Source organism: Anguilla anguilla, chromosome 4 (genome assembly GCF_013347855.1).
Source record: "Anguilla anguilla isolate fAngAng1 chromosome 4, fAngAng1.pri, whole genome shotgun sequence".
Classification (NCBI taxonomy): Eukaryota; Metazoa; Chordata; class Actinopteri; order Anguilliformes; family Anguillidae; genus Anguilla; species Anguilla anguilla.
The window spans coordinates 41,715,803-41,741,778 of NC_049204.1; the positions used below are offsets into that span (position 1 = coordinate 41,715,803).

Below are 25,976 nucleotides of genomic sequence, written 5' to 3' on the forward strand. Positions count from 1 at the left end.
TACCCCTAGACCATTCTGGGGACGTAACACACATATAGACATTCAATATTAAGGACATGGAGATGAAAATTCGGTCTGCATTTAGGATGAGCAACTAGTTGGACACTTTCATAAAAGTGCTATATGAAATGTCCTGTTGCATAGCACTCTTACTATGCCTTGCATATCAAAGGATAACTGTGTGGTGCGAAACTTTCTGTGAATACTTTACACACTACATCTGTTACACCCCCCAATGGTAACAAACAAACTGTTGCAACGCATTTCATTTTGAGAAAATGGAACATTCCATTGGACACGTAGAAAAATCGTTTTCATTCTGAACAGGTGAACCCCAGGTCAGTACACAGAACATCCCAGAATGCACTAGTGAATCTAAAATCATTTATTTTTACCTTTAACATCAAGAAGACCACAGATTATGCTTTGAAAACTTTTTTTGGTAACCTTGTAAGGGGCATGATTGTTTTGTGGTTTACAGCCAAGCAGAAGAAGAGCAGACTGAGCATCCATTTTCTAATTACCAGTAAAGGGATTGAACAGATTTGCTGTGAAGAAGCAGAGCATACAGATGATTTTTGCACAGAATTTTGGGAGGCGTGCACATGCTGTATGGGCAAAAGGCTATAATTAACTCATCTACATACCGAACAGGCCTTCAGCTCTCCATCCTCACTCCTGTATTTATCTCACTCGGTTCTGCCTTACTGTGAGTGTGCATGTGTTTCTGTGGGCGTGAATGAATGAGCTCATGCATCAGGGTGTATTTGGAAATGCTTGCATGTGTGTGTGCATGTGTGTGTAAGTGTGTTTAGGGGAGGATAAATAGTGTGCGCTTGTGAATGTCAGTGGGTGTGCATATCTCTATTTGCGAGTGCCGAGTATGTGCTATTTATGTATTTTTCTGCTGCACTGCATATTCCCAACTTCACAGCTAATAAAGATGATTATGCCAGTTAGTTCCGGTCAAGTAATGTAATTGGACAAGAGGCATTCCACGATTGCTGACATACAGTGCAATAGCACTGGAACTTGTTACTGTAACCCAGCAGTCTGAATTGTTTACATTCTAATTGATACATTGTTAGGAAAAAAAACACTTTTTTCATGATTTTTAAATTGAAACATGAAAGAACTATAATTGTTGGTGGGGCTTAATGAACAACAAAATCATCATCTATTGTCTCAATCATTATTTGATAGAGTTTGTAGGCTAGTAGAACTGTTGTATAAAAGCTTATTACACTCAAGGTCACGATTATATTCAGCACTCAGCCTGCGGCCCCGGGCCAACAAATCACAGCCGTGCTGATACAGAATAACAGCACTCCCTCTCGTGTTGTTTGGTGGGTTGGTATGTTGATCAATTAAATGGCTTTGGGCCCTCTCCTAAGTTGGTTGATGTAGGCGCAGCTCTTCTGAAACCTGCAGGGCAGAGAAGAGGGCAGATAGACGATAGGCCAAATTTGAGGATAGATGACATGATGGCGCCCCCCACCCACACTTTCGGTCCACATAAATCATGTTTGTGTAGCTTGTGTAGAGGATTCAGCTTTAGACAGGCATGTTTTGTACTTTCAAGCAAAAACAAATGCATATGGTCCAGTTGTACAAACTGTTCATTTGTAAAATGTGGAAATGTGCTATGAATTGTGTGTGTGTGTGTGTGTGTGAGAGAGAGAGAGAGAGAGAGAGAGAGAGAGAGAGAGAGGGAGAGAGAGATTTTGATTCAAGTGATTCATTTCTCTCATATTTTTATCATATTTTAGATCATATTTGTCTACCACAGCTTGTAGTCTTTAAGTATGTAGACCAAAGCTGAAGAATCAGCATCACTCAGTTGTGTGTGTTGTTTTTGGTTTTGGCTGATTGCTGTACATAGGTGAGCTGTGTGTGTGCGTGTGTGTGCGTGCGTGTGCATGTGCATGTGCATGTGTGTGTGTGTGTGTGTGTGTATGTGCATGGTACCTGTTTCTTTGCAGGTTTACTTGCTGCTGGGTCTCCAGTTGGGGTTGAAGTGGCTCTTCAGCTGCTCCCAGCATTTGTAGTAGCTCTTGTCCAGGCGTTGGCAGGTGTCCAAGCCCCATCTGGTGACAGCCATGCTGAAGGAGGACTCAAACATGAAAGCCTGTTGGAGAACCATGAGAAGATACACCGTAACTACGCCATATGCTCCACAAAACAAAACATCGCCTCAGTGTACCAGACTTCTGTGTCTCTACAAAGAGCACATCCTTCACAATGCCACTCTTCTCAATCCAATCCAAACCAGGCCTTTAAAAGTAAAAACACTGTTCAGATCTGGAGCATTTTTGGCCATTTATATTTCAGCTATCATTCCATCACAAGAGTACATTGTAACATATTAAAGAGAACTGTAAGACCACTGTGACAGAACAGAACCCATTACAAGCAACAGTGGAACATGCGCAGATCCCCATGTGGCCATGTTAGGTTATTTTACAGTAGTTCTTTGCCCACCACAGAATCTGCCTGGATACTAAACCAGTGTTTCCCAAACTGGGGGCAGGGCCCATTGTTAAGGCGTGGGATGGGAGTTTCCAGACAACATGTGAACAAAATAAAAATTTCACAGCAGTCACTTACATGAAGTGCACCAGTTAGGGTATACATACTAAATTTTATGATCTTTTAACATTGGTCAGGCCAAATGTCAGTAAGAGTGGATCAAATAATAACAACAAAAAGTTCAAATGAATACAATTTAGGAATTCAGCCATCATATTTTACCATAGTTCCCTCAGCAACCCTCTCTGGTTTCAGGATGGCACTGCTGTTCTTCTCAAAGCAGTCTGCATCAGGCCCATGTGGGGTCATCATGCTGTGGAGACTGCCCCCTCCTGGCTGGAAGCCTTCCTCCTTGGCCTCATAATGCCCTCTGATCAGGCCCATGAACTCACTCATGCAGTTCCCTGAAAAGAAGCCAGGGGGAGCTCTAACACAATGCACAGCACATCTGTGCACATCCCACTCAAGTTTAGGACCCAGTATTTTGGAAAGGGACAAAATGAATGGCAATATCTGGATATAAAAACTGTATAATAGGTCAGTAATTCTAGAAGGTCACAAAAATATAGCAATATGTGAAAAGCAATCTGAATTTGTTTTACTATAAGCAAGATGATAACCATTTTCTGAAGTTAAAAAGCAAAGTCTTCGCAAGGCATCAACACAGGTAACATTCTATGGTCTTACTGTGGTAATATGGGGGTCTGAAGGTGTGGTCAGCCACTCCCCACCGAGGAGGAAAGATTACAAAGTCTGCAATGGCGACACCGGGGCGTGTGGATTTGGCCGTCAGCACGGTGAAGATGGAAGGGTCCTGCAAAACAACAAAGAGGATCAATCAATGTGCCGAGACAGGAAGTAGAATGGTGACAGAGAGTGACTTTGGCTGCATTTTGGTACTTTATAGTTTTTCCTAATTTCCTGGTCTTGCTTCCTTTTCTGGATTCCATGTTACAACAAGGATAAGAAACGTGAACGACCTCATTAACTCCACCATCATTCCTGTGCCAAAGAAACGTCTAGTACATATGCTCTCTGTTATATTTTTAACAAACTCTTATTATAAATAACACTTTGAACCAATTAAAACATTTGAATACAAAAAAAAAAAGTGCTTTTGAAACTACAATCTGGTTGATTGACTGATTTATGATGGTTCTTATATTTACTTACTTGTTACTTTTGCATCTCTACAAGCTATTTGATCATGTTATCATACACTTATTTATTACTACTTATGATATGTTACTGAGATATTTACAAAATATATTTTCATTCAATTCTTCACTCCAAAATATTGGATTAAAGTTTCTGAAATGGATTACTTTCAGTAATGTATAACCTGAATCACTTACTCAAACAGTGCATTTCTGTGTTCAGTAGTTCCCCAACAGTTAATAAGTGCAATTACTGATGGTTGAGGAGAATTCAAAATAAGGAACAGAAGCAAGAAAAAGTTTAAACACCCGCTAAATTCAACATAATTAAGCAGCTGTATGCTAAAATTGTTTATAGTAGCCCCATCTATTACAAGTATTTCATAGATACTTGAATGCTTGTATAATTCAGACTCAAATAATTTCAGAAAATAGTTCCTTCCTGGAAAATGTTTTCAAACAGTTTGGAAAAATATACTTCCTGTGATTATATATGAATTGTATGTGTACATATGTGTGCTTGCAAGGTAATGGATTTCACTCACCGCGTGGTCGAAAGCGACACTGTTGATCACCATGAAGTTCTCCAGGTTGTATTTATAGGGCGTGTAGTTGCCATGCCAGGCCACCACATTGAAGGGGGAGAAATCCTACAGTCACGGGAAGGGATCCATTGACACAATACAGACCACACCATTCAATAACACTGATGGAAAATTGGGACAACAATGACTGGTGTAGTACTTGTACTGTTGTAGTGCCTGATGAGAAAGGGACATTTTTCTTTTTAAAATCAGATTTCAATCCCTTCCAGGAAGAAATCTGACTTTTTGTTTAAATCTGAAGTTTAATTACTTCTGTATGCATGCAAACACAAAAACAATAATCAATTCACACCAACAGCAGAGATAGAAACACAAAAAGCACATTGTACAGAAAGCTTTGACGTCAGCAAAATTGAAATCAGATTGTCTTGCTTTTGGGAAATTATTTTGGCTCTTTTTTCCTTTATAAAAAATGAGGAAGTACATCCTTAAATCAATAAATAAATTTCTGAATACATTATATAAATTACAAATCAAATCTGTTAAAGGTTGAACAAATACAATAAAGGTTGAATATATGTAATATATTATCCACCTCATTCCCCTAAATAGAAATGTCCAATTCCTCAGCCTCACTACCGCAGCCTCTACTTTTAAATAGGGAGACTGCAGCCTCTTCTCACACCACAGCCGACAAGTTGAGCTAGCACAGGCTTGTGCTGGTTATGTCCAGCTTGAGCATGCAGACTATGAGTTCCCAACTGACCAGCAGAGGTCGCTGAGCAATGAGACAAAGCCATCCTGGCTGAATTACTCCTCTGGGAAGACCTACAACCTATTGTCAGGCCACAGATGGCACTGGCAGTCAAAATTTGATACCAGACCGTGGGGCCCATCCACACTCCATCCACAGTGCTTAACAGGATGGGCCACCCAGCAGCCCCATAAATAAAGTCTGGGTTTGTTTATTTATTCATTTATTTATTTCATAAAAGTCAGCAGAGAAGCTTAGAGTGCTCAAGGCCAAGCCTGACATAGTTCTGTAAGCACTCTAGACCAATCCAATCTGATCCAGAAAGTACTTTCATTGTATTTAGTAACTATTTGTGTGTTTTCTTCTGCTGACATGCTAATGAATGAGTGTCAGTCCATGCTCCACTGGGTTCAAGTCATTTACTATTGGTCTACCAGACCAGACAGAAAAATACAATCAACTGAATGATTACTGATCATTTTGTAAAGCATAAGCTGACTATGAGTTCATTAGAAAATATATACCATTATATTACATATTGGCTATCTAATTAGCCAGTCGACTAGTTAGCTTCGTCAGTTGACTGTCATCTTGCTACCTCAAAAATAAAAAAGCTACCAAATTAGATACCTAGTAGCCTTCATCTATTTTGAATGCCATTATGTTCACCTGCTAAGATAGGCAAGAAATTAAGGTAATGATGTTCATGACTTAGATTATCCTGTGCCCCCCAGAGCATTGTCAGACAACAAAAGGACATACACACAGAAATGAGAAGTAATACGGAAATTCACATATTAAAAGCCAAATTATTTATACAGAATTGTTCTGCCATTTATTACTGTATTTGTTCATTTATTTATTGAGTTATGGATAAATTCCACATTTATATATTTATATATTATTATTCATTTTGATCAAAAATCATCCCCGTAAGTAATGAGGCCAGCCCTTGTAATCACAATTTTTCTGAATGTACATCCATTCATTCATAGAGGTCATTATTTTAGACTCTGTAGCATCCCAAGAGATTCCAAGAGTAAGGCACGAGTACGAGGGTTTATTGCAAAACATTTTCAGATTTCTGTATGAATCCTGTTTCATTCCCTCCTCTAGGAAAAGTCTGTCTTTTTTCACCCTTATTTTGTCCCTTACTCTCAACAGTGTGCTATTGAGTAATTGGACCCTGCTGTAAAACTGTCCCAAACTTCTAATGTTCCGCAGCTGGAAGAAGAATGGGATTGTGGGGGTGGTTAGTGCGGTGAAATTTCTCTATCATAATCGTTAAAACCCCAGCAATTTTATATAGCGCTCCACTGATAATGTTTCTGTTGAAGTGGCATTCAATAAAGGCTGTGAAATCAATAGAATTCATTACAGCATCAGCCTTGTGCCCCACTATCTCTATACACCTATATACGCACACCTCCATAAATACAAACACACACACACAATCCTGCTGCACCCTAGTGCTCTGAGGGACACTATCTGAAATGCATTACAATACCATATATAACTCTGAACAACTAGGCCCTCCAAACTTGATTATAATCGAAAAACATAAGAGACACACACACGCACGCACACACTCTCTCTCACACACACACACACAATAAACATATTGGCCCAGTGAAGCAAATAATAAGTTAATTTGAGCAATTTCCAATCTCAGCTGGAGAACAAAACAGCAGATGAGATGGCTTCTTTCCCAGAGCAAAACCAGTGTTGTGTTCCATCATTCACAGAGGGGAAAAAAGGTGGAGTACAGAAAAAGTCTGAACCATGGTCGGGTTTGGATCTGCACATCGAAGGGGGTTGCTGCTGAAAGTCAACTCCCTTATTTCTTTGTTTATGTATTTAGTTGTTTTACATATATGTACTCCCAACACGCCCCAGACTGCCAATGCACTTTTTTTTCTCCAAATCCTGTTCTAATTCCATGATCTTATCTAATTATTTACTCAACATGGCATTTCAGAGGAATTCTTTGTGGTGTAAATAAATTACAGATTTTTACAAATTAACCACAAGAAATGCCCGGCTAATAAAAAACACAGAATGTGGATCTTTGAGAGGTTCAGACAGGAAAACAGAGCACGGAGAAATGGCAGTGTGTGTCACAGCCCACATAACCAGTGCTTTCAACTCCAATTTATTTTAGTTAACTTGAATTCTACAAGGGCAGCACAGTGGTGCAGCGGGTAGCAGTCACCTCACGGCAAGAAGGCCCTGGGTTCGAATCCCTATGTTCGTGTAAGTTTCCTCCGGGTACTCTGGTTTCCTCCCACAGCCCAAAAACATGCAGGTAAGCCAATAGGAGACTCTAAATTGTCCATAGTGTGGGGGAGGGGGTGTATGTGTATGTTTTTCATACAAATTAAGTGTAATAAAGCAAGTGTATTTCACTCTTCCCCTTCATTTGTTATAAAAACACACTGCACACGTGCATTGAAACTGATCAATGCACTTTGCTACACCCAGACACCCGAAGACTCCCACCAGACTTGAGTTATGTGTGAGACTGATCCTTGGTATGATCCTTGGTATAAGATATATAAAAATGACAGCACTGAGAGTAATAGAGCTGAATATTGTAATATGTGTGCTAAGGTTAAAAAAGAACTACGGGAAGCCGAGAGGCTCTTATAGTTATATTGTTGAGAGTTTTTCTAGAGATGAGGTTACTAATAGACTGGGAGGCATATTCACTTATCAGATATTGAATTAGAGGATAAAGAAGTACTGCATGAATCACTTAAACTAACGACAAACAAGGCAGCAGGTCCTGATGGCATATACCCTAGAGTACTCAAAGAGTTAGCTGACATCATTTTTAAACCACTGGCAGGTACTTTTAGACAGTCCTTAGAAACTGGAGAAATACCTGAGGACTGGAAGCATGGTAATATAATTCCAATATATAAGAAAGGTGACCGTACTGATCCAGGAAACTACAGGCCTGTAAGTTTAACTTGCATAATATGTGAAATATTAATTTATCATTAGGGAAAAGTTGAAAGTATTTCTTGAAAATAGCAACATCCTAAGGGATAGCCAGCATGGTTTTCTTATGGGAAGGTCATGTCTGACAAACATTCTGGTATTCTTTGAAGATGCTACCAAGTGATTTGATTATAGCAAGATGTATGATATTATCTACTTAGATTTTAGAATGGCATTTGATAAGGTACCACATGAGAGACTTGTTAGTAAAATGCAGACAGTAGGAATTAGAGGATGTATTTCAGATTGGATTCGGAACTGGCTACAGGGTAGAACACAAAGATTAGTAGTAGGAGGGACATTGTCTGAGCAGGGAGTTGTTAGAAGTGGAGTACCACAAGGATCAGTACTGGGACCACTGCTCCTCATTTATATCAATGACCTCAACAGGGACATAGAAAGTACATTAGTCAAATTTGCAGATGATACAAAACTGGGAGGCCCAGTTAATAGTTTCGAAGCTACTAAAGTAACCCGAGATTTAAATAAAATCCAGAAGTGGGTGGAAACCTGGCAAATGAAATTTAAAATAGCAAACAAAATTGGAATGTGCTCAGTTTGAAAAAGACTTGGGAGTAATGGTTCTAGGCACTGTGCTGTAGCCGTAAAAAAAAGGCCAACAGGATGCTGGGATATATAGCCAAAAGTATGGAGTATAATCCAAGGAAGTTTTATGTATCTTATACAATACATTTGTATACCACACTTGGAGTATTGTGTGCAGTTCTGGGGACCGTACTACAAGAAAGATATAGAGGCTCTGGAAAAAGTTAAAAGAGCAACAAAATGTTATGTTATGTTATGTGATGAAATGGGGAGACTGTGACACCAACATAGTATATGTTGTAAATAGTGTATGTAGTACATACATTCAATGTGCAACAGACCACAGAAACTATACACCGCACACCACACACATATTAAGCATACAATGCACATTGCACAGTGTGCACAGAGCACATACACACCTGTTGGGCAGAGAACAGCTTTCCCTGGTACTTGTTGATGATGGTGTAGCCACTGGACACTGGGTGGTTATCGTACCACGCAACAGGAACCAGGAAGTCCCGGGGATTGGCCAGACCATTGGCGCCTGGCACAGAAGCCAGATATGTGGCATAAATACATTACATTACATTAATACCTTGTGCCATGAGTCATGTCATACATTATGCAAGTCAGCAGAGACCCTCAGCATGCTCAAGGCCAGGTCTGACAGATTTCTGGAGACCAGGGGGTGTTCACTCCAGAGAGGACCGGTCTTTTATTGTAGCCCAGCCAGGTGCGGCACATACATGGGGGTTAGGAAAATCCCAAGGTCCCTGACTGACCGGGGCCCTCAAAAAATATTAGAACATAGGATTTTCCAGAGTGGTGGGGCCCAATGTGTGATCTTTTCATGAGGCCCAAAATCCCTGTAGGCACCCCAGGACTAAAACATACAACTTTAAAGAAATCCAGGCCTTGATTGAAAAACATGATTAGCTGTTGAGTCAGGTGTGTTATTCTTGGACTAGAAGAAAACTCTACACCCACATCGGTCCTTCTTAGGTAAAATTGGAAAACCCTGTTCTAGACAGTAAACAAAATGAACAGTCTAGTTGGGATGATGAACATCCTTTTTTCAATTAAATAATTTGTTATTCTTATGTAAAAATTCAATATGCTGTATCCTGCTGTGTTATTTATCAAACTTTGCGTAAATTGCATGATAAATGTAATTCTAAATTTCAGCATATGATGAATTCGAAAATTCTTCATATGCATGAAAAATGGCTGATTATTAATGTTGCATATGAGACACATGCACATTATTTTAAGGAAACACACATCCTGTAAATAGTGCACATGCACAAGCTTAACAGATGTGCCCTCTAAATAACCTTTATTTGCAGTATAAGGAGGGCCATTCCTGAGCCACAAGGCATTATAGGCAATGGAGTCCATTCATTCACAAACCCTGCTCATGCCAAATACCTTGGCTTGCAAATATGCAAGCTCATTAGTGTAGCTATGTAGCCTATAGAACAGCAAAGCACAAAAAGTTTATTTCTCACTGTGACATCATTTTAAGTTCAATATTAAGTTCAAGTGCCTACACCAACATATCGAATAATACATTTATTCAGCAAAGAATGATTGGTTGGTCATTTTATTACATCTTAGTCACAAAAAGGCCAACAGGATGCTGGGATATATATCCAAAAGTATTGAGTATAAATCTAAGGAAGTTATACTTATCTTACACAACACATTTCTTAGACCACACTTAACATAACATAACATAAGACGAGAACAGGCCATTCAGCCGAACACTGCTCGTCTATTTCTACCACCTACCACTTGGAGTATTGTGTGCAGTTCTGGGAACCGTACTACAAGAATGATGTAGAGGCTCTGGAAAAAGTTCAAAGAAGAGCAACAGAATTGATTCCTGGTAAGAAAGATAAAAGCTATGAGGAAAGACTAAAGATGCTTAACCTCAGCTCAAGCTTAGCAAATGGAGACTCAGGGGTGATTTGATTGAGGCTTTTAAATTCATAAAGGGGATCAACAAAGTGAACTACAAGAGATTCTTTAGGTTGAGTTCTGTTAGTCCAACAAAATGGTAAATTAACAAAAGGTAGATGCCATACAGACATTATGAAGAATGTTTTTCACACAGAGAGTAGTCAACGTGTGGAATATCCTGCCAGGTCACGTAGTAGAGGCAGAAACTCTGGGGATTTTCAAGACTAGGCTTGATACAGTGTTAGATACTATCTAGTCTGTAGGTAATCAGAGCACTAATTTAGTTAGGAAAATGACGAGCACTGTTGGGCTGAATGGCCTGTTCTTGTCATTATGTTATGTTACGTTACGTTACGTTACGTTACGTTACACATGATTTGTTTGTCACATGGTCATATTAACCCACCCTGCTATCATATTTATTGTCACAGCATTTACCAATGCTGGTAAAGTTATTTCTTCACCTCTCACAGGAAATGTTAATTTCTGCAGCATTTTTTCAGTAATTAATTACTATTTAGATCACAGTGTGACATAAAACCTCTTGATTGCTGATAGTTTCAATGAAAGGCAAGAAATCAGCTAACTGGTACAACAACTTCTTTGGAATTTGATACACATGCCCGACATCTCACCAAATTTACCAAATTAATAAATCATGTCTTCGGCTTGCAACTTGACTTTTCATTTACCAGTTGAGCATATGCATAGACTGAAGTTTGTGTGGAGATACTGTACTTTTCCATTTAAGTGATAATTTCATAAATTCCACAACAGGGTTGTTGGGCTGGGGGGCGGGGGCAGGAGCTGGCTGGGGGGGGGCGGGTCAACATACCAATGGGACCCAGATCCGGCAGCTCAAAGTGGGCACCATACACCTCTAGAATGTAGCCTCTGGTCTCCCCGTAAACATCCACGCTGAAACGCATCCCTTGCTGGAACACACAGGTGAAAGAGGCATGTGAGTAACCATGGAGGAAGGGGGTGTGTTGTACTATAAAAGTTAAAAATCAATACTCTTGGCATTTTAGGTACAGAGATGTTTGGCTCCTTCTCACTATTTTGGAGGCCTGCAGTGGTACTGAGAAGTTATCCCAGCTGGATGTACAGAGAATGGCTAAATCTGCATTCTACAATCTGTTAATCTGGCCTGTGCTTTATCTATCAGGCTACATGCTGCTCCCTGGAGTTCACTTCACATTTTAATTTTGACAGAGAACTACACTTAGACAGTGAGGTTTATTTTATCTGACCTGAGGTAAATCTGTAAGGCTGGGGTCAATCCCATTTCATTTCATTCAATTCAAGAAATGAATTGAATTCAATCCATTGAAAAGAAATCAGTCCATTAACTTAACACAATGGTACTCTATGCACTGCTTGTGCCATTGGTGTCTTTGCAGGATTATTACAACACATATTCCGGGCCGGATTTCTTAAATTACTGGCATATTCTAATGATATTCAATTAAATTTGCTAAGATTTTCAGAGATTGTCGGTTTTTGAAATTTGGAGACTGCTTGTTCTGTATGAAATAAGATGCAACTTGATTTAACTTTGAAATGAGATTTAAGCTAGCAGTCATACCACCATGGATCTTGCTCCTATTAGAATGGATGAAGCTGAGCAAGTGTGGGCTTGGCTAGTATGTGGACCTCCAGGGAAATGAAGCTGCTGCTGAAAATAGTGTTGGTGGCCCTGCAGGGGGCAATCTTCCTTCGGATCAAACAATCCCCAGTGCATGAATGGGAACACTGTACTGGATGAGATGTTAAACCAAGGTCCTGACTCACTGTGGTCATTAAAGATCCCATGGCACTTGTTGCAGAAAGTAGGAATTCCCTGGAATCCTGGCTAAAATCCCAAACTCTACTCTCTCAACCTGCCACCTAATAATCATCCCTTGATTTAATTTGTCAAAAATTGCTTTCTCCCTGTCCACTTTAGCTGATGTGTGGTGAGCGTTCCGGTTCAAAATGGCAGCCATGCATCACCCAGGTGGCTGCTACACATTGGTGGTGGTTGAGGTGAGTTTCCCCCTGATTATTATAAAGTACTTTGAGCATCTGAAAAAGTGCAATGTTTCACTCACTCATTCATTCAGTCTGGCTGGTTAATACGTTTCAGATGTTTTTATAAATCATACTACAGTTGCAGCAGCCTCTACAACTAGCCATACCAGCACAGCAGACACTCTCACCTGAATGACACAAATCTCATTCGGCTCCACCATCATCTTCCCAAACTCCGTGGTGACCAGGATTCCTCCCTGCTGTGGAACTAAAAGGGGATAACAGTTCAGCTGGCATGAAACCCTGCCCATAGGTCATGACATAACCCTTTTCTCAATCCACTACACTGGCCAGAATCCCCTGTCATCAAGCATTACCAAGAGTCTCCTATGTATGATATGACCAATATTACCCAGGGTCTCTAGTTCACTGTCATTACCTATAATTGCCTATTCAGATAAAAGATTGAATTTCCTCATATGTTATGTAGCGCACCAAGTCAATCAAACACACTTCAACAGTTTTATAGCATATGAAATTCAACCAAACCTTTATCTTGATAAGGATTACTTTTTTGTACTCTCAATACAGCAGCAGGAAATACTGTAAGAGCTTCCAGTCAATGAAAAGTAGTTTTCATGCAGACATGGAGTAATTATGAATGATTGGTCAGAACGCTCTTTATGATAGCTGGCTTTTCATACTAAAAGCCCTGTTTTCGAATCACATTTTCAAGCATATTAAATTCAGTTCAGTTCAGTTTAGTGTTAATTTTGTTTCAGTGGTTTATTTTGATTACATAAGATAATTTCCAGGACAAGGTCATCACTGCTTTTGTTAATTACAAATATAGTAAAATTTGTTTTAAAATACTGAATGCTTAAAGACAAAGGTTTGTTTTTGCATTTCACTGCTATGTTCATGCTATTTATAATTACAGTTGCATTTAATTCCAGCAAGCTGACTGCTGTACTTGTAGTATGCTGCTGTACTTGGGTCTATGCAAGCAAGGTTTCTGATCTGTAACACTCTCTGCTTTCCCCCTTTTTGAAAAAAGAGTTAAAATACGAAAAGGAGGGTGGACGGCCAGCTCTCCTTTAAAAATTACATGCACTTTGAAAGCTGTAGGCTATATTTGGATGTTGTGTTGCACTGTCCAGACTCACCAATGAGCAAATCTCCATCTGAGTTTTGGAAACACCTGCACAACACAAAATAGAGTACACCAATGTGTGATTCAGCATGGAGCTTCCAAACTCCAGGTTTTTACAGAATCAGGAATGACTCCAACCTGTCAATCATGGAGGTGTTGCAGGTGTAGATGTGGATGGCAATCCCATTGCGAGCTTTGGCATCCCCTGCTCCACACACAGTGTGCAGGCCCTAACATAGAAGTCAGAAAAAAGCAGAGCCAATCAGAATGTAGGAACATGCAACATGGACACGGAGTGGAGTCAGTTACTGTTGATCATTGAAGAAGTGGACAAGAATTGAAAATGAACTCACCATTACAAAATCCACCTTCTTCTCTGAGGCTTTTGGAATGATGAATGGAAGCCAGCGGAGCTGAAAGAAATAAGGGTCAGTAAGCATATTCTCTCGTTCACACAATCATCACTCATTCAACCAATTTCACATTCGCACAATCACCATTCAGTTATTTGCCTATTCGCTCACTCATATTGCAGCAGCTCTACACTGAATTTGCTCAATATTCCATTAAAGTAAACAACAGGGCAGTCCCAGTGGGAAAATTAATTCATTTCTTCCTGTGTTTACTACAAATAAAGGTAATTCAAAAATTAATTGTGCTTTACCCACACATTTACTATACAGAAGAGTAATTCATTAATTAACTGTGGATTCCTTACCTGTGTAAACTATGTAAAACAGCAATTCACTAATTATCAGGGCCATTACCTGTACATGTTGTTCCAATGACCTTCGGTATGCACTCATTGTACGTCGCTTTAGATAATAAATGTAATGTAATGTAATATTTGTATATAGAGGTGAAATCCATATGGGATGTTAAAGGGCCAAAACACAATTAATGGATAATGGTACTGATTAGTTGCATGTCTAAAGAATATTTTAATGGCAGCATGCATTTGCTGAATGCATCCACCCATCACAAGTGACCTCGATGAATTGTATCACATCGCAATGTTTAAATATTCTGTTCCTGTCACAAAAAACAATCAAGGTAAAAGCCAGCTTTGCAGGGTGCCTTGTTTAAATATGCTGCTGTGCTGCAGGTATTTGTGTGTGAGGCTGTACTGTATGTTCTGAAGTGTAAAACAGCTCCAGAGATTGTTTTCTGGTATCAAAGCTCTTGGGACTTTCACAGCAGGATGCAGTTCCATGTGGTTTTTTTTTTTTTTTAAGATGGCCACAGGAGCAAGAAAAAGCATTCATATGTGAAGGGAAATGTGGCTTGACTGACATAACATGCATCATGGGATTTGAATTGAGTCATTATCTGTGATGGGAAATGCATTGTTGTTTTTAAATTGATACATTCAATTGGCATCTCTTTATACTGTACATGCTTTTTTTATACTGTAGTTGTTACCACCAATTTCTTGGCCATTATAAGCTGCTTTTGAAAAGGTTACTAACTGAATGACATAATAGCAACAATGCTATTACTGATAATGAAACTATCACGAACACAATTACTGTTTCTGCTAGCATTACTACTATACTAGTATCACTACTACAAAAGAAATTGATAATTTAACACTTAATTCTACACTACCTGTTCTACTAGGTATACTTCTGCATGTACTAATAACAACTCCGCTTACTACTACTGCTAGTAATAATAATATTTTAGGTGACTCTTTACACAACATCTGTAGCTGGAACTTTTAGAATGTACAGCCTAGGCCATAAGCAAAACATGATGGATACGCAGGCATAATTACATGTATAACAAACACAGGTACAAGGCCATGGCAATGAAAGGTGTGTCACCATATCTCTGGGTGTATGATTATATCAAAGGACAACCCACACCCTCACCTGGTTAGGGTCAGGCTCCACTTCATCCCAGTTGTCTGTGAGGTTATCATGATGCATTGCAGTAAAAGGTTTGTGGCACACAGATGGCAGGATGCGGTACAGCCAGCTGGAACCATGTCCAGGAGAAAGGTGTCACCATTACAGCAACCCAGCCATCACACAACATTACCACAACATTCCAGCAACGTGAAGAGTATGCTACCTCTCCCACTACAATGCAGGGATGCTGTTTGGGCAGTTGTGCCCTCCACAAGTTAGGGAGCTCCTAGTCTATGCCATTGTATTATTCAAAAGTATCAGTAATTATAAACATTCATTAATATTATAGTGTGTAGAGCAGGGTTTAACAGTCAAAATCATGATTTTAAAATGCTTATATTATAACCAAAGACTATAAGGTTACTTACACATTGATTTTAAAAGTTCATATACGTATGTAATGGATTTGATTTTTTCCCTTAAAAACTATACAATGCTCGACATTGCCACCTGGTGGTGTATTTTGTATTGTTGGTTTTGAGACCAAATTCGTGATGTCACAAACGTTTCTAATTTGCACTGACCAATGTGTGGTGGCCAAAACACTCACCCCGTATGAATATGTAGCCTATGTCGTGTGTGCTCCCAAGTTCAAAGCCGTGACCAAATTCTCAAACACATAATTTGCGGGTCTGCTGAACACTAGCTAACTATCCAGTTGAACAATGCCTTATTGTGCGATTAAAGATTGCAGAGGTAGGAATGCATCTTTTCACGCCTTGCCAAAAGATCCAAGTCTCCGAAAGGTCTGGATCGATTATGTAGAAAAACAAAACAGTGCAAAGTTAGAAATATCACAGGTGACAAAAGTGTGCAGTACACATTGTACCCCTGAATCATTCTACAATTATGAATAGAAGAGGATGGGTTTTGTCAAGACAATGTTTCTAAAGCCAGATGCTGTGCCAACTATCAATCAAGATCAAGATAAGGTTTGTCTTTTTACTTTAGGTGTTTTACGCATGCCGTCTAGCTCAATGTGCATGAAACGCAACGTAGCTAACTAACCCAACCAGGGAATCCTAGATAGCTTTGATGCTATCAATAATCTAATTAAGCCTTTGCTTAATACGATCAGTTAACGTTAAAGTTACGTTGATATAGATTATATTACAAATCATAATGTTAGCCGTCCTAACCTCACTTTACTTCACTGTCCGTTTACCAGAACCGATCCGTTCAACCAGAAAGCGTCCGTTCGGGCTAGATGACGTTCTGCTATTAATAGAATCAAGCCTACAAACTATAACCTTACCGTTAACCTCATCTCCCCAATTTACTTGCTGTCTGGCTATCGAAAATTTTGCTAATGTAGCAATTAGCTGTACTTATCTTGTGTAAATATAGCTAACGTTAGCTGTTGAGATACTTTATTCTCCAGACTGTTACTGTTAACGTTACTGCCGCAAAAAACCAATCGATAATGTTATGTGCTAACCAGAAACTAAAAAAAAAATATGGACAAAGCTACTGTGACGTCACCCATTGACTCTCCGTGGGTCAAACACGTTTTGAAGCACAATGGCGGGCGCGGCCATGTTGTCGATTTGGAGCCAAAACCATAGAGTTAAGCGGTCTTGTGATTTTTACAATGTGATTGACAGTCCGGTGCGTAAAAGCCCATCAACCTGAACGAACGATTGCAGAACGAACTTGAGGCTAGCTGCCGTTATGTTTTGAAATATATTATCAAATGTTTACGGAGTTTAATTTCCATCCGTGACTGTACTGTGTCATGTAATCACGTTATATGTATGACATTAATAATACAATTATGTTCAGTTATCTTCAATTTATGTTTCTCAGCAAAACGAATATGCTTAGCTAGCATACCAGCTTGCCAGTGAGCTAGGTAGGCTATCCGTGGTTAGCTCACGCATTAGCAATATGAACCACAGGGGAAGAACATCGACTACACCATGGTCAATCAATCAGAGATGTGTAGGCTACTGGTGATTTGACTAGGCTAATTTTCGTATAACTGTCTGGTAGACCTGCAAGTTATCGTCGTAGGTTTTCGCCACAGTCAGTCAATGAGCCAGTAACTGCTACTAGCTACTCCATCCCCGTTTGTGGTGTTCACTTGCTGGGTGACGCTAGCTGACCGATCGTTCGCAAGTCACTTTCTACCAAATAAAAATTAACACTGTCAGCGGTGATTAACAAATCTACCAAGTATTTTAATAACTGATCTGCAGGCGTGTAAATATGACAGCGGACTTTGTACAGCAAGTTTTCCACCTGGTGCATGAAGACAAAAATAATGTACATTGAATTTCTAATTAGTAGGCTATTATTATTATTTTATTGTAAATCATCAAAGCCAATATACGCAAGGAGCCCCCAGGACCGATTCTGAGAACCACTGTCTTAAATGCTCTTGTCGGTCTCTTGAATGTTAAAAACATGTTCCTTTCTAAATGCCAGTCTTACAAAGATGGTTAATTTCGTTAAATTCTGTGTGTGTGATTTCATCGTGTGTTGTATGTTATTCAGCAAGTAAACCTTAAGACTCTTAATTCGCTTCGTGAAACTGAAAAAATTGCAGTGTCTATCCCAAAATCGGGATTATAGTAGCTTTGTCACATGCGTGAAGTATGGCCCACGTAGACATTTACGGAATGTACACGACTGACAAGCCGTCAAACACGTTTGACAGATTGAATATTTGCAGTTTAGGGTTAGCTAGCTAGTCAAATGGCTATGTTTTAGCATAGGCTACTGGACTACCAAATATAGCAAGCTGATTATGCTTTCTGCCAACGAATTATTTGGTTAAGTAGGCTAAAGGAAATAGTAAAAATGACTCGGCTACCGAAAAACTTAAGAGGAGGATTATTTTATGGTCGTCTAGTGCAGCTGTAAATAGCACACGCCATAATGAAATCACTACGAAATGGGATGCCTGCATTTTCTGACTTCGCACAGGTGGACCGTAGTCGGAGCCGCAATGTCAAGGCCAAGAGGCGCCACCTCCCACCCCAGTGACCATAGACTGTAGCCCAGTCTATGGTCACTCTGCAGTAATCAGGAAGTGACGCAAACTGTACCTCATTGGTCCACAACAAATATTATAACAGTGCCCAAATGACACAATAAATCATGAAATCGACCCATGGACAGTCATAAGACGAATAAAATACACATGTTGTGACTATTTGTTCTCATGAGAAAAAATTATTGACTTTGTATTTTGACCGCATTTGTACCGTAGACTTACATAGAAACCGGATATGAAAACACCTGGAGCCAACCGTAGTGGCGCTAGTGAGCAACCAGGAACAACAAGACCAGGAAATGAGCTTCAAAAACGAAGTCTTGTTTTGGCCGCTTGGTGCTAACATAGGTTATCCTGTAACGTTAGGGTCCTATGTTGTAGGCTACCAGTGGTATTACTATTATGTTACAGCTAAATGAGCGGCCCAGGCTGTCAATCAAAAGTGAATGCATAAATAATTAGGACAGAACTGACACGCCTAGCCAGTCTTGAGTCTGCTATATTAAGAAATTCAGGTTTTACATCAAAGCAGGATTTTTATATTTTCTAAGTCTAATAAGTAGACAAAAATACATATATATTGTAATTTAGTAACTAAAGGAACAATTTAAATGTAAGAAAAGGGATGCTGCACATGGTCTTTAAGAGTAGCAGTGAACCAGCAAAGAAGTGAACCACAATCTTCCATTATACGTGCAGTGTGTGTGCATTGGTGTGTGTGTGTGTGAGAGAGAGAGAGAGAAAGAGATGGAGACAAGGGGTGAGCATGTGTGTATGCTTGCGTGCATTTTCCTGTGTAGAGATGAGACAGATAAGCAATGAATACAGCATCATTGCGTGGCATGTTTACTCCACAGCAAACACCTCTCGGGGGTTTAATTGCCCTCCTAAACAGACAGGTTTATTCCACAGCAGATAAGCGAGCTCTCTGACCGGCACCATGGAGACAACAGCCACACAGAGACTGCTCACAGCGAGGAACAGCATTGAGATTAAAAGCAGCAATGCAGCATCCTGGCTACTGGCTTCTCGTTGTCACATTCACATGTTCCCTTCGTCGAGCCAGCATTCTCAACACTGAACACCTTACCTTCGCTTATTGGCCGGCCGCGGACAGGTGAAGGCTGAGCCAGACAGCTGCTCGGCATACAGCCCATAGGGACACACCTGGGGGTTATTCTGGAAAAGGAAACTGTCACATGTTTTTGGCTGGACCGCAACAGCGGTGCCAGCCCTATGAATGCGAATGTCTGTGACCGAGTGACTGAGTGAGTGATGAAGTTACACCACGCATGTCTGTGACTGAGTGACTGATGACTGATGAAGTTACACCAATGGTCGGCCGGTTCGGTCCAGCCATATACTAGGTTTTGACCTGGTCTTGTTTTGAACTATAAATGTTTTGAACTATTCATGCCTCAGGAGGTGGCAAGAAATGTCATTTCCTGATTGGAATGCATCAGTGTGATGTCATGTCACATCCTGATGTCACATCCTGAAGGCACAGCCCCAAAGGAGGCGCACGTATTAAATGAGGAAACAGAGGTGCTCATGGAAAGTTGTAGACAGGAGCTGGCAGCTGTACAGTATGTATGACTATTGCATTAAAGCATATCCACACTTTCCCAAAAATATCCATGTATGATTGCACTAATGTGATGGCACCACAAAATAAAACCCCTCACCTTGTCTATAACAAACAAAAATGATGACAAAAATACATTTGTATAAATAATACTCTCAATTCATTCAAACATTCACATCATAGCAGTTTTTTTGTTTTCTGACATGTATATTTTAACCTTGTAGCAGCAGGCCAGGATGTCAACTACAGCACTGGACATTGAACGTAGGCCCTAAATTCTGGGGATCGGGGTGGGGAGGTGGGGTGACAGTAGTAGGACCTGAACCAACAGGAAAAGTGAAATACAACACATACTGCAAACCCATGAGCAGACTATGCCTGCCAATGAAACACAGTAGTGCTCTGAAACTGTGAGTGCATTCCACCCATGGAGCTCAAAGCAGAAGGGAATTCAGTGGGTGCAGCCAGAGGTGAAGAGCATTACCTGCCCATCAGGCAGCGCCCCTGGACAGCGGAGATCTTCTGAGGCAAACTCATTACCAAAGCCAGTCAGGTACTGCAACAAAGAGAGAGCCGAAAACCAAAACAATAAGTTTGTTTAGAGCACTGGTTCTTAAACCTTTTAATATTCGGACCCAAATTAGAAATTTTGTACCTTTCAGGGACCTGTGAAGTACACATACAAGCATGGCTTAGGTGACTACAGACTCATTCCAGGACCCACCTCATACACTCCCATAACCCATTTTGGGTTCCGACCCATAGTTTAAGAAACTCGGCCTTAGATAAGAGGTTCCAAAGCCTGTTTCTGGAGATCTACTGCCCTGTAGGTTTTCAATGCAACCGTAACAAAGCACACCTCATTCAACTGTTAGGGTGCGTCTAAATACTCTAAAAATGTATCCTCCTTTCGTCCACTACCACCTTGTGTCCTCTGTGCCCTGGAAACTGATCTTTGTGTCCTCCCTCCCTCCAACTTCCCAATATTGGAGGAGACGAGCAAAGTGGCTTCAAACTCGGCTCCTCATCTCATCCGGCGAAGGATACATCAAATTTGTGTTTGGTTCAGTAAGTTATCACACATAGCATCCTACACGAAGGCTAGATTGTCTACAATCTACTGGATGACAAAATATCAGTTAGTTTTGTGGTTCTAATTCCACAGACAAATTCAGCAATTAAGACAGGAAGGAGGTTTTTTCTTTGCTTGTATGAATGTTGCTTAAATGAACATGACTCTAAACATAAATAAGCATGGCAACTACCATTATTTCAGTGTGTGAATAGTATTCATTAATTAATTTACTCAACTGTTTCCAAAGGATGTATTTATTACCAACAAATTTGATTTCAGGTATTACAGTGGGAAATAATTATTTTTCAATGTGAACACTGAACATTGGGAAACAATAACTCAGATAATATGAAGCGAAAGTTTTACTAATTTTCAGAAATGTTTCTGAATTAGCCTATGTGAGATGCAATGAACTGGCAGTAAAATTAAGGCTGTTTCAGTATAGTATATGAGGCAAATTATGGGTGGGTGAGGTGCTCTGAATGTTCAGACATAGGGCAAACTTCTTGAACTGCAGTAAATTAAGTTTGCTTGTACTGCGAGATGTTTATTTTGATCTAATGTTACCAATTGTATATTAATTAGTGTCTTGACATGAATCACAATGCCAGGTTCATGATTGTACAGGGCACTGTACATGCAACTACTTGTGCTTGAAACTTAAAAGCTATTTTGCAGCTTTAAATGAGCCGATCATGTGTAAGATCTATGATTGGTTATGGGACTGTTTGTGGGCTATGCAAAAATGCTTATTATAGTGCTATTTCATTAATAGTCGACCTCAGCTTTGATGATGAAGCAGATCAGTTGTCCCAGTTTTCTTCACACATCCTCATTCTCTCCTTTCCTCCCGGTACTTCCAGGTAGGAGACATGTAGCAGTGGGGGAGTGGAGGAAAGGAGGTGAGGAGCGAAAAGTAATGAGAAAAGTGACTAATGAGCGACTAATGAGTAGAATCACGTGTACCAAATCTGGGTTGAAATGAAAACTTACAGGACCATAGATCTCCAAGAACAGGGTTGGAAACCACTGGCTTAGTGGTTTCCAACATCATGCATCACGCAGTCATATGTTTTCATTTCGTAAGAGCATCTGCCAAATTGCTGAAATGTGGGTGAACCACTACATGACAGAACTGCGTAAGAAGTGAAATTGTGGCATGTTACCTGATGGGTTAGAACCAAGCGTTCCAGTTCTAATTCTGCTCCATTGCCTATTGGTTTAAATTTGAGGTATACACTCCTACTGAGAACATTGTAATCTATACAGTAGGCCTTACACCTGTATGCTTTTATGCCATTTTTACCCAAATATATTTCTTTTCTCCCAGTCTGGTATGTACTGTTGTGGGCAAGTCTCATCTCTGCAACATTTCCCATTCAAACTATGGGGCACATAAATGCACCCATAGTTTGAATGATAGGATTAGCCATCCAGCAGCCCAATATACTTATTTTCCGTGCTACAATATACAGACGGGTGACAAATTAAAGGAAAAACCTGAATAAATGAGTGGAGAATCATAATGAACACAGAGGCTTCAATACAGGTGTACTGCATGAAACAATTAAGCATGATAGGATGTTATGCTCTGTGGCATGTATAAAAATGCTGAACAGCCCCAGTTGACCTTGATTTTGGATCAAGATGCCAAGAGGAAAAGATCTAAGTGACTTTGAAAGAGGGTTCATAATTGAGGCACAGATGGCAGGTGCTTCAGTCACAAAGACTGCTCACCTGGCTAGTGGTTCAATAGGAACAGTGACATCTGCATTTATATCTGTGGGAAAGACATCAGTAAATAGGATTGGAAATTGTGGTTGAAAGCACACATTCGATGGTCGATATGCTTGTGCATTAGTGCGATATGTTAGGAAAAACAGAAGAGCAACCCTTCCTCAGCAGACTAAGAATGTCAATGCAGGACATGATCAGACTCAGCAAGAACAGTCTGTTAACAACTACACAGAGAGGGATATTACAGTAGGGTTGCAGAGCATAAACCACTCATTACAATGGCAAATGCACATTTGAAAAAACCATAGGCACTGGTCTACAGAGATGTGGATAAAAATTATATGGTCAGATGAGTCACCCTTCACCATATTCTCGACAAGTGGGCGAGTGCTTGCGTGGCATACACCAAGAGAACTGTACAGGCCTTAATGCTTGACCCCTACAATGAGGGGGTCCAGTGACTTGGTTATATTCTGGGGGGGCATGTTCCTGGCATGGGTTGGGTCCACTTATCCTCTTAGAGGGCAGGGTCACTGCAAAACAATACAAAGTTATTCTGAGTGATCATCGTTATCCTATGATGAAACATTTCTATCGTGATGGGACTGGTCTCTTCCAGGATGACAATGCCCCCATCCTCAGGGCATGAGGGGTCACTGAATGGTTTGATAAGTATGAAAATGAGGTGAATAATATGCTATGGCCTTCGCAGTCACCAGATCTCAACCCAACTGAATACCTATGGGAAATTTTGGACCAACGTGTTAGACAGCGCTCACTACCACCATCATCAGAACACCAAATGAGGAAATGTTGTTTGGAAGAATGATGCTATATCCCTCCAGTAGAGTTCCAGAGACTTGTAGAATCTATGCCAAGACACATTGAAGATGTTCTGGTGGATTGTGTGACCCAACACCTTACTAATTTGTCACCTGTCTGTATTTTCATTCTAGATATAAACATGTAGTCTACAATTAGTCCCATTCGTGCAGAAGACAGAGAAGGCATGGTGTTAAAATCTTCTGAAGAAAGGTATAGACTAATATGCAATGCCAAAAAACTTTCCCTAATACATATGGTGGGTCTGCATGAGCACCGGTGCTCAGTGGACGTCGAATAAAATAATGTGCAGAACACATTTCTCAGCTTCGTTGAAACGCGTCGCTCCAAAGTATTCCCTGGCTTGCTCTTTAAAATTATATGCATATGTCGAAGACCCTTCACACAAGAATGCCCGTGGCTTAATGCGCGACCAGAGAAATAGTGCTGAGTCATCCACTGTGTGCAGAAACGGCGAGTTATGGAGGCGTTTCCACGTCTAGTACACGTTGACGTGTGGTGTCCACAGTTAAGTGCCATTACGGCTTCAAATGTAAGCCTAATATAAAACTCTAGAACATTGTTCCTGAATACGTAGACTCACTTATAGAATGGCCCTCCAGTTTGCTTTTGCCGACTGCATGTGTCTAATGCACAGGTTTTCAAACTCAGCCCTGTTATTCCCAATTTTTGTCACAGCCATTTTATCTCTTGATCAAATAAGGTTGGTGAAAACAGGTTTAAATTCTTATATATTTTTCCTTAGACTTTATTTTAACACAGTGCATGTTCAGCTCATTGCTATTTCCTTTCTCTTAACTCGTCCATTTCCACAAATGGTTTAGTGTCAGTGACACAAATAAGGTATCCACCTGATGTGATTTACGTTTGAGTGTGGCACAGTGATTTCACCTGTAAGTGTATAATGCAAACAATTAAATAAATATAGTCTCTAAAGGAATCGTTCAAGAAATAGGCGAGCACATTACAGAACAAAAAAGTATTGGTTGGTCTTACTAATTATATTTCCTTTCATAAAGTATTTAAAATAATATATTTTGTGGTGGAAACAATTATTTTGGGATAAACATAATGCAAGCAACTACTCTACAGAGGCTAATCAATTAATATGATCTGATATACAATATACCTGAAACACCGTTATAACGCTGTAAGAACCCGTAAACAGCAATCTACCGTGCTGAAATAAAATACATATAATTTGGTTTGCAATTTATCAGGCTTTAACTTTACTCAACAGGCACAGAATATTTCCGCTTATTAAGAAAACTATAAAGTGGGTAAAGTTTGCGCGTACTTCCTCTTCCCACAGTTGTATTTTTGGCTGTAAACTAATGCAAGTTGTCTTTTTGTCTTGTTATGGTTTGTCAGAACAGATACTTTAAACTTAAAAAATAAAAATTAAGAACTTGTACAGTGAAGAGCAACGCCGCCATAAAAGCCAACTACGAAGGACCGCTCGCGGAGAACATCTGGGAAGTTGTAGTTTCCAGTTATCTGATTGGTCCACGAGGAACGCCCTTCATGAGCTCTGAACAACATATTTATTTTATGCTTAAAAGTATTACTATAACTGCTTCTCACGTAGTTTTTTTTTTGTTTCACCAGGACAAAATATTTTAAAGTAATTGCAATATGATTGAGTTACGTGGCTTCACTGTCACAAACAAAATGAACTTTGAATGATACTTTTCTTCTATATAAAAGTAAAATCACTGCCAAACGTAGCCTACTTCTCATTGCAGAATCCGTAAACGATTCTGGGGTTGCTTCGGTATTTCAGAAAACTTACCTGTAGTCCAGCCATTGGAAGCAAAATCTTGGAAGTTTTTTAACCCCAAAAACGTTAACAATATGCTACACTGGTTAAATCTTAGATAGCTTTAGCAGGTGACGAAATGTGCGGCCGTAACCTTTGCGCTCCTGTCCTGTGTGCGAGTGAGGCAGTTCCAGGGGGGTTGCTGAATTCAAGCTATTTCTCAATGTGCGTTTAATTGAACCCAGACACCGTCTGTGACGTCACCACTCCAGGTTGGGTGTAAAGACCAATAGGTTTGCAGGCGCTGGATGATCCTATGTTTGCTTCGCGTTATAAATCATCCAGTGACCATTCCACAAGTTGGCTCGTGGTTTCCTAGTTTGTTTCTTTCACAGATTCAT

General features: G+C 40.0%; 1 protein-coding gene across 1 annotated transcript; it reads right to left on the minus strand.

Annotated features, from left to right (window-relative positions):
- Positions 1 to 367: 367 nt before the first annotated feature.
- hgd (homogentisate 1,2-dioxygenase) lies at positions 368 to 25,780 on the minus strand. Its single transcript, XM_035415708.1, has 15 exons — positions 25,609 to 25,780; positions 20,646 to 20,717; positions 19,667 to 19,755; positions 15,540 to 15,645; positions 14,019 to 14,078; positions 13,804 to 13,895; positions 13,679 to 13,713; positions 12,701 to 12,780; positions 11,335 to 11,434; positions 8,957 to 9,081; positions 4,232 to 4,336; positions 3,217 to 3,343; positions 2,752 to 2,933; positions 1,969 to 2,128; positions 368 to 1,425 (listed from the first exon to the last, which is right to left on the minus strand). The coding sequence occupies exons 1-14, from the start codon at positions 25,621 to 25,623 to the stop codon at positions 1,985 to 1,987; spliced, it is 1,332 nt and encodes a 443-aa protein (XP_035271599.1). The 5' UTR covers positions 25,624 to 25,780; the 3' UTR covers positions 368 to 1,425; positions 1,969 to 1,984.
- Between the last annotated feature and the right edge of the window lie 196 nt (positions 25,781 to 25,976).

Coding starts and splice junctions, on each gene's coding strand:
- hgd (XM_035415708.1), bottom strand. Junction 13,714..13,803: donor AACACCTCCATGATTGACAG/GTTGGAGTCATT, acceptor TGTGTTGTGCAG/GTGTTTCCAAAACTCAGATG. Junction 2,934..3,216: donor CAGACCCCCATATTACCACA/GTAAGACCATAG, acceptor GCTTCTTTTCAG/GGAACTGCATGAGTGAGTTC.